General features: G+C 35.3%; 1 protein-coding gene across 2 annotated transcripts in view; it reads right to left on the bottom strand.

The window, feature by feature from the left end:
- Window positions 1–493: 493 nt before the first annotated feature.
- FGF10 (fibroblast growth factor 10) overlaps window positions 494–14,629 on the bottom strand; it is a 60,315-nt gene continuing 46,179 nt past the window's right edge. For both annotated transcript variants that reach the window (XM_088054592.1, XM_088054591.1), the window contains exons 4-5: window positions 7,358–7,461; window positions 494–3,600 (exon numbers count right to left, since the gene is read on the bottom strand). In XM_088054592.1, the coding sequence (XP_087910718.1) occupies window positions 3,403–3,600; window positions 7,358–7,461 (302 nt within the window). In that variant the 3' untranslated portion in view covers window positions 494–3,402. The remainder of the gene's footprint in view (window positions 3,601–7,357; window positions 7,462–14,629) is intronic.

Genomic DNA, 14,629 nt, shown 5'->3' with positions numbered 1-14,629 from the left:
TGCATTAGTTTCAAGATCACTCCTTGAAGCAGTTACTGTTTGTTTGAATAGAGACAACCAGTTTCAGGACAGGCATCAGCTCCTACTTCTAAAGCTTGCCAGCCTTTGGTGAACTTCGTAACTTGAAATTTCTTGAATAAAGTCTTATACAAAAGGTAACTATTTTTCCATATCTAAAGTTTACTTAAAAAATATTAGTACATTCTCTTCTTCCTAAACCCCTTCAATTTTTCATCAAATATGCTTCCTCTAAATTCATTGCTTTATTCAACTGTATAAAACTAGGTGAATACAAATACACGAAGAATCTGAAGCATTTGGTTGTTATTAGTGTGGAGATAGTGGCCTCACACATACAAAATATTAAAAATACTTAGAAATGTTCAAGTGATTTTTGTTTGGGGGATATACACGAAATCACAGCCGGTAATACAACAGATCTTTTTCTCTTTTATTTTTATTGTGCAGTACAATTTCAGGTTAATAAAACAAACAAAGACAATACTTTTATTCTCTAATCCCCACATTTTATTATTTTTATTTAAATATAACATACTATACATTGTTGCTCAGTGATTTTGGTATCCCTTTTGTTTTCTAAACCCCTCCCCCTGTTTTCCTTTTACTCAGGAGACTGTTATGCTCAGGGTGACAGAAAACAGAGCTTATGGTTGAGGATCTGGGATACTCTAATATCTGCAGTTTGCTCCCACTATAGTGGGTGTTACAGTATACCAAACACACAGGAATCATTGATTCCTTCAAGGGTTTTTTATTTTGGTTAATTTTCAGAAACCACTCTTCATGTCACAAATGGCTCCTGGCTCACTTTGGGAAAGTGATATTTCCTGATCTTGTCGTTTGAGCAGCATGGTGTTTTGAGTACTATGATAATATTTATGCATAATCCTCCCCTGACCAAGTCATCTAGGTAATTCTGTAAGAAGAGAATTTCATTTGTACCCTAAATGTTCTTTAAGTCGTCATTCAATACTGCATTCATCCAAACTCATACTGAAGGTTCAGTACGGGTGGTCCATTATGTCTTGTCAGTTTTAATTACTGATTACAAATTTGAACAACAGAAACTCGCTTTTATCGTGGTAGTTAAGTTTCGCTGTGAGCTGCAATTACATTTAAAATCTGAAATTCTTATTTCTCTTTCTAGAAAAATGTCATTTGTGAAGAAGAAAAACTGGAGATAAAGTACCATGAAATACAACATCAGCTATCAACTAAAAATATATTGTCTTTCAATGAATTCCTAGTTTTAAAACAGCTGACATTATTTAAGGACAGGAAATATAATCTGACCATTTTGTATTTTATGGGAAAGCTTTTTTTTTTTTGCTTTTTTTTTTTTTTAAAACAGCTAGTATTTAAATAACAGAGTAAGATTGAAGTGCTGGTTAAACATTGACTTAAATAAGTTATAGAAGATTCCAACAACACCAGCCTTTATAGAGGTCAAACATTCTCAAAAAGACACATTAAGCAAGGCTCTCCTTTGTACCAAAATACAGTCTCCAAACAATAAAAATAAAACCAACTTTTTCACAACGAGAAATATTGAAGATAAACTGCAGCATCAATATAATCTTATAGTTATCAGTTAAAGTATTTAAAACAAAATAATATTATACTACTTTTGTTTCTTACTAAAGACACTGCAAAGGCTTATTTATTTATTTAGTGGAATACAATGTGAAGACAGTGGTACAAATTGTTTGATGTACTGTTTTCTATTTACCTGCTCTAACAAAATGAATGTCAATATGGTTACACTGGTGAGCTATCCAGAGCTCTCTAAAATTACTGAGTAAAGCAAAATATAAAACAAACCTTATGTACCTTTAATTGAACAGACTTCATATTATGCTCAACTTTATTATACTGCAGTTGCTCAAGTTAAGCCACGGGATGAATAACACTTCATAAAAATGTGCTGGATATTATGTATTTTGAGCCTTCAGTTACTGTGATGGTTATGAAAGGCATGCTAAAGCTGGAAACCAGCACAGCTTTTTGGTTGGCTCTCATATATAATATACACGTGAGTAATAATCTCTGAAAAACACATGAGCATGATTTTGGACCTCCTGTCTTGCAGCCCTTAGTTAGATATCACTCCCACTATATGCCTGTGATTCTTCAAGTTGATACCAAAGGCAAATGAGTTGAATGAGAGTATCAATTGAATAAGGTGTGCAGGAGTGTATATCCTCCTTGCTTTTCTTTCAGTGGCCAAACGTTACACTTAGGAATTACACACTACTGTTTTATTTTTACACTTGCAGTGTCAGTGATTTTAACAGGGCTGACCACATCAGGAGCCAGCCCAGTTTGTGCTGCAGAATATCACACTGATAGCAGTGTGTTAGATCCCAGCTCCAAACTGAAATCAAAGTCAGATGAATATAAACACAGATGCATTGACACCCAAGTACAGATGTGGCCCCTTCTCTCAATTTCAAAATAGCAGAAAGACCCTTTGAAAAAAGTATTTCTTGAAGGTTTTTCTTGAGTGCTGATAAGTACAAAAAATTCTCCAATATAAAGACACCCAATACCATAAATCCAAGCACTGCTTGTTTGGCCTTATGCTTAAGTGCAAGACAGTTTAGGAAAAAAATGGAGTATACACTCTAAATTCTGCCTTTAAAGCCTTGTCTAATACCTATTCTCTGAGTACTTTTGAGGTTCTGACATTTTACTCTATCAAACTCTCTGTGAAGTACTAAGAAAAAGGGAAAATAAGAAAGTAGCAAATGAAGAAACATTTCAAATAAAAAAGATATTTAACATCCTATTAAATAAATAACTTAGAGAGAAATAAAAAGAAATGAATTTAGGACATACAAGCAAACCATACTATTCATTTTGTTAGAACAGTTATACACTACTTTGCTTATCCTATCCATTCGTCCACAAGGCTTCTCCAGAAATGTCATTATTTGTGCATATGACCCAAGTGCTTCCAGTAAATGCTTGTGTGTCTAACTGTTCATTGAATCATTAGGCTTGAATGAGCAATTAAGGACTTTGATATGAGTTAGTATTCCATAAATAGCATTCCCCATGAAGATCACGCAACAGATTGTCTTATGTCCATCAAGGTCTGTTGCAATGATTAAAAAAAAAAAAAAAAAAAAGTTCACACTGGCAATAAATTCCATCCCCTTTGATCCAGCTTCATTTCGATTATAAGATATGACAACGAACTAAATAAAGGTATTTCATGTGCCAGCAATAAGTACAAAACCTTCAAAGGCTTCCCCTGCTCTCATTTCAAACATGCAGATGCCTGTGCTACTTCTCCACATCTACCTTTTAAGAGAATTACCAAATATTCTTGACATAACAGCCTTTGGTTCAACCACATCAAAAAATTAGTTTGTTCATCTATGACATGACTACCATAGGAAGAAAGTGAGCTGAAGTGTTTTTCCTTCTTGTTTTCTGTCCTCTCTTTGTGGTTCCCCTCCCATTCAGGGCCACAAACATTTGCCTTCCATTGTGCTTCCAATTTAAGGACGCGTATGTGTTATATCCATTTTCTTCTATTCTTTCCTTCAATTTGCAATCGCTATTAAACTCCTTCTGTTAAAAGAAGAAAAAACCCACAAATTCAGAACAAACATAATATTTCAGCATACTGAAGGAAAATGCTTTAAAAAAATATTTTCAAAGACTGTAGTCTTTTGTATGTGAGACTCTTTTAGGATTCTGCACTGTATTTACACAAAAGTATCACTGTGTCCACAGCATATAAAGCAGCATCAGTTAGACTACAAAAAGTGAAATTAACAAAAGATATAATTATCCAATACATAGATATAGCAGTTGAATGATATAATTCATTCAGAATTGAAATTAAACTTCCCTGTGTTGAAATATGGCAAGAATATTAAATCAAATTCTCAGTCATAAACTCAAAAGTATGAGGAAGCATTAATGGAATCATTAATTACATTTAAGTTCTAACAAATATAACTCTTAAATATCTTGAATGAGATTATTGATACCATACATTAAACAAATACTATTTCTTATAGGTCTGTTTCTTACTTAAAGTAAGAATCTTTAGACCACACTGGCAATGAAAAAGGGCTTTTTTGGGATAGGTGCAAATCACTGTTATGCTACTATCACAATTGATATGATACCTATTCACTTGGATGACCTGGAAAGAGGCTTAGCCTAAAAAAGAATCATGTATGATCCCATACCTTATTGACTAAACAAAGCTGGAAGTAATTTTATGTATGGGACCAGGGATTAAGGTTTTCTGTTTTTAAAGGAGAACAAGTCATCTGGCTGTTAGAAGGAATCAAAAATACAAGCCTGTGTAAGCATATAAGGGGACACTACTTTTTTCTTATGCTGTTAAATATAATTTTACATTGATACACTTTTCTGTACTGAAGCCAAGAATAAATCTTTTCATAAACAAGTAATTCCTACATATAACCCCATGCAATTTGAACAAACTACTTATATTATATTTGGAAGACTTTTAAAAGCAGGGTGTTGGAAATATAATTAATTTAAAATGAAAAATCATGATTTTGTTTTTTTTGCATTTCAGAAAATAAGATGTAATTTCACAGCTCAGGGAGAAACAGGTCAGAATATCAGAGTTTCATATAATAACTGCACGCACTATTTTCAATAGGATCATGACCAGGACAAGAAATAAGTCTGAATAGTAAATCAAGGTTCATGTTAATAAAATCAAGTTAAAATATATTTTACATACCTATTAATTTAAATTAGAATTTCTAAACTAGTTAATGTTAAGCACTTTGATACAGTGAGAATTCTGTATGTACAGTTCATGTATCCCTTAGTGGCTTCTATGACCATGGAAGACCTGCTTGATGGAATTGCATACATTCAAATTCTATTTGGCTCCCAAAGTACTCTTTAACTCTAGGACTGGTAGTTATTTGAACAATGATCAGTGGGGAAGACACTATCAAGACAAGACTTTACAAGACCACTATAGACATTGCCTACACTCACAAAGATACCACATAGATAATTTAGCAGTTATTTTGTATAATATGTCACCTCTGGTGTCAAGGTATTAAAAAGGCAGATGCTCATCAATCACAGTTCTAAACCACAGTAACTTCTATCTGCCAATTTGTCAAAAAAGCTTAAAGAAGCTCATTTTGTTAAAGAAACCTAATAGTGAGTCTTCTTTCCCCCTCATTTTACCGAAATCAGTCAAATGGAAAACTATTTGATTAACACAGAAGGAGCTTTGCTTGTTTTCCTAGATGCAGAATTGTACTGAAATCCAACTTTTACTTCTATTTGTAGATAACAGAGAAAAGATGATGTTGTGATGTGCTTAAAAAGTCTTACTGGCAGGGGTCTGAATGCTACACAAGACTGCTTTGCTCATTTCAAATAAATTTCAGCATAAGCCTGCACCAATGTCTATTGTGCATGTGCTCAAGGGTGTTTTTACAATTTTTATTGGTTCTGGTATTCATATCCATCTGCAAGCTGCCACGCTGTAGTAATATGAAGCTAACTGCAAATCCTGGGATTATGGCAAAAATAATGACAGAAGCATTCTTGAAATCGCTAAAGTATTATGGAATAGGTTTTGATAAATCATTATACTGTGATTTTATGATGTGAATATTGAAAAATTATCTCAGCTGGAATTTAAAAAAAAGGCTTCCCACATTCGTATCTTCCTGTCAACGCTATTTCTAATACACTATGAATTACTGAATCTTATGGCAGCAATTTCCATCTATGGTACATGAAAGCTGTCTCAATGTCTTTTGTACATATATAGTGTTGGAATAGACTCTAAATAGACTCTCACCACATCAGGGAAGGCTAACAACTGTGGTAAGAAAGCCTGTCTTGGGCTTTGGGATGGGCCATCACATATTACTGAAGCGTGCAACTTGAAGTCTGAATTGAAGGTGATGACTGATGCTAAAACCTTCACCTATGCTTCACTGAAGCAAACCCATGATCAATGACTGTACTGAATAACTCAGTACACAGTTTTCTGTCTCAATAAGCACTGATCATCCTGTATTTCTGACCAGTATAAATCTAAAAATTAAATCTACATTTACAGGAATACAAGAAAAATTTATTTGTTCTGGACTTTCCTTAATGTGATTCTTTGACACTCTCACAGCATTTAGAAAGTCAGAAGTCTGTTGTTGAACCATAAGTGACTAACCACAGTGGAGGTGAGGGAGGACAGATTATATAGCTTGTATGAACAAAATACACTCTGTTTCCTTAAAACAGAGGGACAAATGACTAGAGGCCCTTTGAGTCTCACTTGAGATTGTCATTACTTCACTGTTCTCAGCAGAAATAGGAGGCTTAGCTGCATTGCTCAATGATAAACTCAGTCCCTATATGTGACCCCATTTTTATAAACCATATGGATGATCTGAACATTAAGCAACCTGCAATTTTGCTCATAACCTTTCCAGGAACTGGAACAACATTGCAAAACTGCAAACCAAACCAGATGCAATACCAGAACAATCTGGTGCTTGTGTCATCATGGGGATGTATGGTTATACATGGATGTTATGGTATATTTGAGTTTAGTTAGATTTACAAATCATATTGCCTTCTATTAAAAATGTTTGGATAGTGTCTGAGTTTTCTTGGGTTGGTCTGTTTTTGTTTGGTTCATTATTTTCTTGTTTGGATTTTTTTTCCCCTGAAAGTCTCAGTACCCCCAAATTTACACAAATAAATTAATACAAATTAAGTATATGTGGACAACTTTCAAGTGTTACCTGAATTCTGCTCAGACAAATCTTATCTGCTGATATTTAAGTTCATGTCTCTCTGTAGTGTCCATAATCTTTTTCATTAATAAATGTAGTCAATTTAAAGTCTGCTACCATAGGAATCTTCTTCAAAGTTTTAATTTAATGATTTGGTGTGTTTACTCCATCAGCTCAAGTTTCCATGATTTCAGGCACACTTTATCCCTCTCTCCCCCAGCCTCAAATTGCTGCTAAGTGTGATTGCACTGTTGAAAAACTAGGGAAAGCAAGCCTTAAAGACTACATTTTGTGAGACCCGATCTACTGAGCACTCCTTAGTAAGCAGTGAGACTGAGGCAGTAAGCATGATAAATCCCAGCAGCTATGTTGGTATGACATGAGCTTAGGAAACAACAAGAAGCTTCTGGAGAGGGGTGATCCTGGTTTATCAGAGGATGAAATTCTGATGAATAGCTCATTTCAGTTCTAATTAGTAGCAATACAGAGACAAGCAGTGTTTTCAATAGGCGAGACAGGGAACTGTGCTGACTCCTGAAATCCATTTGGAATGTAAAAAAGGTACTTACAGAGCCGTAGACTTTTCCTTTTTTGTTCATGGCTAAATAGTAGTTGCTCTTAATAGACTTAACCGCCACAACTCCAATTTCTACAGATGTTATCTCCAATATGCCTAAAAAATAAAAATTGAGCTGTTTAAACACTTTTACAGGATTTTATCACTGTAGAAAAGACAATAAACCTGAAAAATACTAAACTTGTAATATTTATGACCAACTGACAAAAAAAATTTAACAGAAGTATTCTTTAAACCACTGCAAGAATCTAAACAAACGTTTTGTCAATTAACATATATCCTAACCCTGCATTTTAAACCCCATAGATACTGAAACAACACCATTCTTCTTAGCATAGATTTTACGAATATTTATCGGAAAAGACATTGAAACCACAGCATCAAATTAAATATATAGCATATGTCAATAGAATATTGGATTTTCCCCAATCTTTAAAATCCTTGGTAAATAATTTATTCCTTGTAGAACATTTAGATAAACTAAATCTCTTGGTTGCACTGAGCTGATAAATTCACTCTTGGCAAGTGTGTTGACAATGTGGGAAAGACCAACACTAATGGCCACACTATCTTTGTCTTCCAGATATCAGAAACATTTTGCTCTGTTTGTGATAAATACGATTTCTGACCCTCCCTTACAGACTCTTTCTGGGACACTGGATGGCTCAAGGGACCTGTAATGGGAGATAACACCTTTTCATCCCTGTTTTCTGCCCAGAAGCATACTGATATGGGAGTAGGAGATTGCATGGCTGGCTCCAACATTTCTCTTCCTGACATTTATGTAGCAATAGGTGGATCAATAGCCTGACTAAATGTGGTTCACTAAGGGTGCACCAACAGAGAAATTACAGGAGGGGCAAAACTGTCCTCCTTGATTAGGTTGTGGTAGTTTACATAAAACAGGGCCACGCCATTGATAGAGGCAGATCAGGGAGTCCATATTTGCAGGGCTCTAATCTGTATTATTCTTAAAATGTTGCTCATTTTCACACCAAAGAAAAGCCAAAGTTGATTTCTTGATCTTCTGAGAAAGCATTGTTACAGAGGACTGAGCAGCTCTCCCGTGGGACATGTGCTAAAGTAATTGTGCTCAAAATCAGAGTAAAGTGAACTAACTTGTGGATGGCAAACTATTAGAGGGCAAGAATGTGATGCAACCACTGCTACTACACCATGAATGACACTTTTTTTTTTGTATTTTCTATGCCAAAAAGTGATGAGAAGAATTTAGCTAATTCTTTCTACAGAATTGTATTCTGAACTGTGTCTGGATCCATTTCATACACCAGTAACAAGACAAAAAAACAAACCAAAACACAAACAAATAAGCAAGAGAAATACTGGCATAACATGTGACATTATAAATTTATATGTTGAAAGGGATTAAACGGATTTAGATTTAGCCATAAACAATTGTAACAATAACATCATATTAGGCTATTTCAATTAACTGTTTCACTAAGAGCTGAAAGACAACAGTGCCTAAATAAGAAACTTGTACAGAATTGACCCATTTTAAGTGTCTTGCACTAGAATGATGGACATCCCTGCTTTTCAGTAAAATACTTAAATAAAAGCAATACACGTATTCCTATAATTAATGAAAATATAGTCTGGTTTTTCTGGTAAAGTTTGTTTGCAATTTCACACTCTATTATATTTCTAGTGGAGCAGCTGTATGGAGGTCAATAAAGAGAAATGTTACTACATTTACATTATACCCACAACAACTAGATTGATTATAGCTGATGAAGCTATTTGGTTTTAGCTAAATATAGCAGAATTGTTCCAAATTATTACTAGGTTGACAATATGATCACTAATGATCCTGGATATGTTCTCACTGTGTACATTCTGTGTACTTGAAAATTGAAAAATATGTAATTTTTGTTGACAATTTTGCATATTCTATCCTCTACAGAATTTCTTTTGGGAAAAATGGAAATTTTAATGGATGATTTTCTTTCAAATGAATTTAATCTTTATCTGTTAAGTCTTGGTAATAGGGACCTAATTTGATACTTTGCTACTCTTTGTAGTCCCCCAAGAGCTATCTGCTAATTGCAAGCACAGTTACAATCTAGATTTTGTCTAGATTGCAAATTATTTGCTGCTATTTACATATTTTCCCAGAAGAAGAATCCCAAATTTGATGGAAATAATTTGAAGGTAAGAGGAATCTTTCATTGTTTTAAGTGATGTAGACAAAGTTCAAAGATCAGCAGGACAGCATCTACTCATCTGACATGAATCTGCAAGAAAGCCTAAGAACTTTCTAGAACTTTGAAATAATTAATTTGAATAAAAATAAGTAAAATGCATTTGATGTAAGGGTGAAAATATGCATTTGATTATTCTTGAAGAATTATTAAATTCAGCAGGAATATATTGAAAAAGGAAATTGAGACATACAGTATGAAGCTTAAAACTACAGTGTTTTCATTTTTTTTCAGCTTCTTAGTCTATTCCCAAGAATGTTAACTTTTTGTTGAAGCTCTTTTTTCTTTTCTTTATGACTGAAACAAAAAAGGCATTTCAACATACTTCCTTGCATGCTTCTTGTATCTGATTTTATGCCATTGCTTGGGCTTATGTATTTTGATGCCTTAAGGCATAGCTCCAAGAAGATGTGTAAGGTAAATAATTTCCATGGATTTGTAATTATTCTTGATTATAAGCAGTGCAAAGATTAATTTTATTGGGGTAAAAGTCTTAGGAGCTATTTATTCTGGTTTCATGCTACTTAGGAACCTGGAAATGAAAATAAATTAATTAAAAAAAAATCAAAATGCTCTGGCCTCTATTATGGTTTTAAACTAGATAGCACACTATTATTTTACAGTTATAGCTCTGTAAAACCCAACAATTACAACTAATCCCCATTAACCACATCCACTGAAAAAGCATAGCTTTCAATACCCAAACCATTTCCAATTCATTATAATTAGAAAGATTTCAAATATCAACTTGAGATGTGCCCTGTAGCTATGCATGTGCTCTCTTTACAGGTCCCAAAGGCTTTAACTATATTCCCAATAGAACACAAATGTATTTACCTTAAATAAACTGTATTTTTATAGTTTATAAAAGTGATCATTATATGTATTGCAACAGAAACCTGTTTGTCTTCTTACACTTTACACAGAGGGTCTCTAAAAACTACAAGTGAAAATTGGGCTTCCTTGGTTAGCTATGTTAATTAAAAATGTCCTATGTTCTATAAAAATGCTAATTATATGAAGCAAAAAAATTACAAAATATCCTAGAAACTGGATGAAATTATGTCAAGCAATTCTCAGGAAAGAAAATTTGACAGAATATCAGATCTATTGTCAAGGCAGAAGCATAGTGGATGCAGACAGTCTGCAACAAGAAACCCTTGATTCTGGGACCAAGTTCAGTTTCTTTGCAGTGTGAGTCAGTGGTCATTTTTCTGTATTTGCGTCATTTGTGCAAGGAGTTCTTACAAATACATTTAAAACATCTCCAATACTAGTAGCAGTCCTCTACATGCAGGAGAACAGAACCACCATGCATCTTCCTACACCTTTCAGAGATCGTCTCGAATATGTAGCAATCTACAAACAATCCTGCCCTCTGAGTTTTCTTCCGTTTTCAAAAATATTGTAGATGAAGAGTGAGTTCAGCTGGAGAGAATGTGATGGTGACTGAGAGCTTGTGAAATCTTTTGGTTTCCCAAATGGTGACAAGAAGGGCCCATGAAGGAAGCTGCAGCTCTTGGTTGCTAACTGGAGAAGACGGGGCTTTGTGCTACTGCAGCTGAGACTAAACTGACTTTTCACAGCTTTAGTGCCCTACAGGGAATTTCTGTGAAGCTGGCTTGAGCCAAAACAAGCTGGTGTTCAGGTGTAATGTTGAAGACATGGTATTTAAAAAAGCTGTTCTTAGTAGCTGTCTTGAAAAAATGTGGTTTGCAGCAAATAGATTTGTTGGATGTAGTTGTGGAATAGTGAAGTGCAAAGGTATATGAGGCCACTGCCTCTGTTTCCACTCTGTTTCATCAATTACACCTGTACAAAGCCAGCTGAAAATATCCCCAAATGACAAGTTATACTGGTATTTCTATATTTACCTGTATTTAGCGATAACAAAAAAGGAAGATGATGGATTAATAGATAAAAGAAAACATAGGGAACTGAAGATGGGAACCAAGTCTTGCCTTTGAAAACTTTTTCAATTAACCAAAGTAGTTCCACTGAAAGGCAATCTTACAGACTTTGTGCTTGACTTTGAAAGAGAGCTTAAGATACAAATCACACAACCCACAGTGCTGCTGCTATGGGCAGAAATCTCAAATAATAACCAGCCTGAACCATAACGTAAGCTTTGACTTAAAAATAAGTTTATTTATAGTTAAACCAGTTCTTTGTTTTATATTAACACTTGATATTTTTGAGACTGCCATTGTCCCTACTCTAAATCAGAAGTTAATAGACTGAAAGATCACAAAACAATCTGCTAATGTGTCATATTTAGATCAACTATAGCCAAAATATTATTGCCCCATTAACTTTTCTGTCCAGTGCCCATACCTAATACATTTGGACAAGCCTGAGATATGTATCCAAACTTCTGGAAAGTTATTGTAAAAAAACCTCTACCTTCCTATATCAGCATAGTACCAGTATAAGAAGTGACATCTCCTCAGTGCATAAAAATCAGATAAAAGACTAATTATTAAAGCCTATTCTCAGATCCACACAGTCTGCTCCAACTTCCTTTTCCTCTTCTACTGCTTTTATGGCTTTAATTTTGGAGCAGAGCACAGATGTCTCCATTGATTGTTCTCTGTAGACCAAACAAATTGAAGGGTGGCACCTGGGATGAGAGAACCTCCTAGTGATCAATAGTGAGAGCTGTTGATTAGCAAAGGAGGAGTTTAGGTTTAGCTACAAAATTGGCAGGAATCAATTTAGCTAGTATACCTCCTGACATGTAACAGAAACAATTAATTCAGGATCATAGTTAGCCTACATTTTCCCTCTGGTCAGTGAAGACAGGCAACTTCAAAGGACTGTTCTAAATACCACTACTCCCCCTACTAAGTTTCCAAAGCTAGATGGGTTAAACTAAAGCAAAAGAAATGCTGGAAGTGACTCTGAGGACACATCTATTCTGTCAGTAATGATGAGTTCAGATGTCCTCTGAAGGACACCATCTCTGTCACTTTCATCACTAACACACATGCATGTAATCAGATTTAGCCAAAGTGCTAGGGAATATAAACATATTTTCTTCCCTCAGGTGGATTTAATTAATGCTATTGAGGTGGGGTAGCTACACATAGAGCCAGTTGTACCTGGTTCTGTTAATCAGAACTCAGATTTCTTGAGCTCTATGTTTTGAGCCAAGATGGGAAGATATATAAACAGCTGCATGACTATTGATGGAAAATTTTGATGTCTGAGCATCTCAGCCTACTTGACCCCACCACTGCAAGATTTTGTAACTTTTAGATTAGACACAGACAGTGTAAGAATACATTATCAGATCTGGTTTTGGGACAGAGAAGCTGTAAGTGACGACTCATGCTAACCAAAGAAGAGTATTGATTCATATGCCAAGAGTAAAAATGGAAAACAAAACACCACCACCACCACAGTATAGTACATATGATTAGATGCAGGGTTGTAGTTATCTGATTAGATCTCTTGACAAAGATGGCTTGAGGAGTTTCAGCCCTCCCTTCCTCCAGCTTCTTTTTCCTGCCTCTGTGCTGAAGTTCACCAACCCTTCAAATGTAACTGTTTGTGGAGCAGCACTATAAACAAAATCATTGGAATGATCTGGCTTGGAAAAAACTCTCAATAGAAAACAAATCAACCTAAAACCCTAAGGACTAAACAATCCAAGTTTTTGCAGTCACTTTTAGTCATATATATTTTCTAGACCTTCCAGTGCTCTCTTTTTGGTCTCTTTCCAGTTGGCTAATTTTTTTGAACCGAGGTGCCCAAGACTGGACCAATGTTCTAACTAAGGCCTGATGGGTACTGACTTGAGCAGAATGACTACTTCATGTGTTTATAAGGAAACTTGGATCCTAATCCAAATCCTAATCGAAACTTGGCAGTCTGTGTATGTTTCCATTTTGTAGACAGGACCAGGCACTCAGGATTTCTGCCAAATCTTAAATTTCCATGTCTCCACAGAAACATGCAGGAGAATGGAAAGCTTAAAAGTGAGTAGTACAGCTCAGTACATTTTCTGAGAGCTGTGTGGATCTGCCTATTTCAACCTGAGAGAAATCCCAAGTTATCTTTCAAATTCATGATTACTGTATTCACCTCCTGCTTTTTACCACTTGTGTAAGATTCAAAGTGAGTAACTTTAACTGGAAGAAACTGGATAGAGGTAAGGCTATTCCATTTAATGTCCATCCTAACAGACTAGGCAGGGATAACAGACAGTTGCACTGCAGAAGAAACAGTCCAAATGCATGGTGAGTGACAGAAGTGTCTGTACATCACCTGTAATCTGTCCTTTCCCTCCTGGGGAATGGAGGAGCTTCTAGCTGCATGGAATGTATACAAAAAGAACTAATGGGTAGAAATTAGCCAGCAGATACCATACCTATATTTGCAAATGGGGTGCAAACAATCATTTAACGGAGCCAAGCAGTATTTAGACACAGACAAGTATGAGCAGATGGAAGTGAGCCAGGGTGCTAAAGCAGTCAGAGTATGTACAAATAGATGAAAAAAACCCTTATGAGACATTGTAGAGATGTCTTGGGACAGGAAACCCAGTGTGCTGCAATTTGTCTACCAACAATCTTTATCCAAATCACAAGTTTGTTGTCTGCTGCTGAGACTGTCTGACACATACTGTGGCTGTTATTCTAGCTAAGGCTGCTAGGACAACAGCTAAGTGAGACAACAGTTCTCTTTCATCGGTTTTGTTTCATTTCGGACCTCATTTGCTCTTATGATGGAACTTGACTCCTCTTTGTGCAAGAAAACAGGACTGAAAAAATATTGTCTATTATTTTGTCTCAAAAACTTATCTTATTGTGGAAGGTAGGAGACAGAAGCATAACTAACTGCATATCTGTCACAAAGCTTGGCAGTGCGCATTGCACTGCCTGTGGCAGGTAGGATCTTCTCCTGAACCCCTATGAGCATAATGACTTTGTAATGAGGTAAAACAGAAAAAAAAAAATAATCACAAACTACAGCAGGCTCCTCTTTAAAATACCAGAACTGAAAACAGTTTCTAGCAGTATTCTACTACTGCTATGTTT

Source organism: Pseudopodoces humilis, chromosome 4 (genome assembly GCF_049639895.1).
Source record: "Pseudopodoces humilis isolate 2021_Gansu_Grassland_sample_001 chromosome 4, ASM4963989v1, whole genome shotgun sequence".
Classification (NCBI taxonomy): domain Eukaryota; kingdom Metazoa; phylum Chordata; class Aves; order Passeriformes; family Paridae; genus Pseudopodoces; species Pseudopodoces humilis.
The sequence above is the reverse complement of the archived record's forward strand: the minus strand, read 5'-3'. Positions and strand labels throughout refer to the sequence as shown.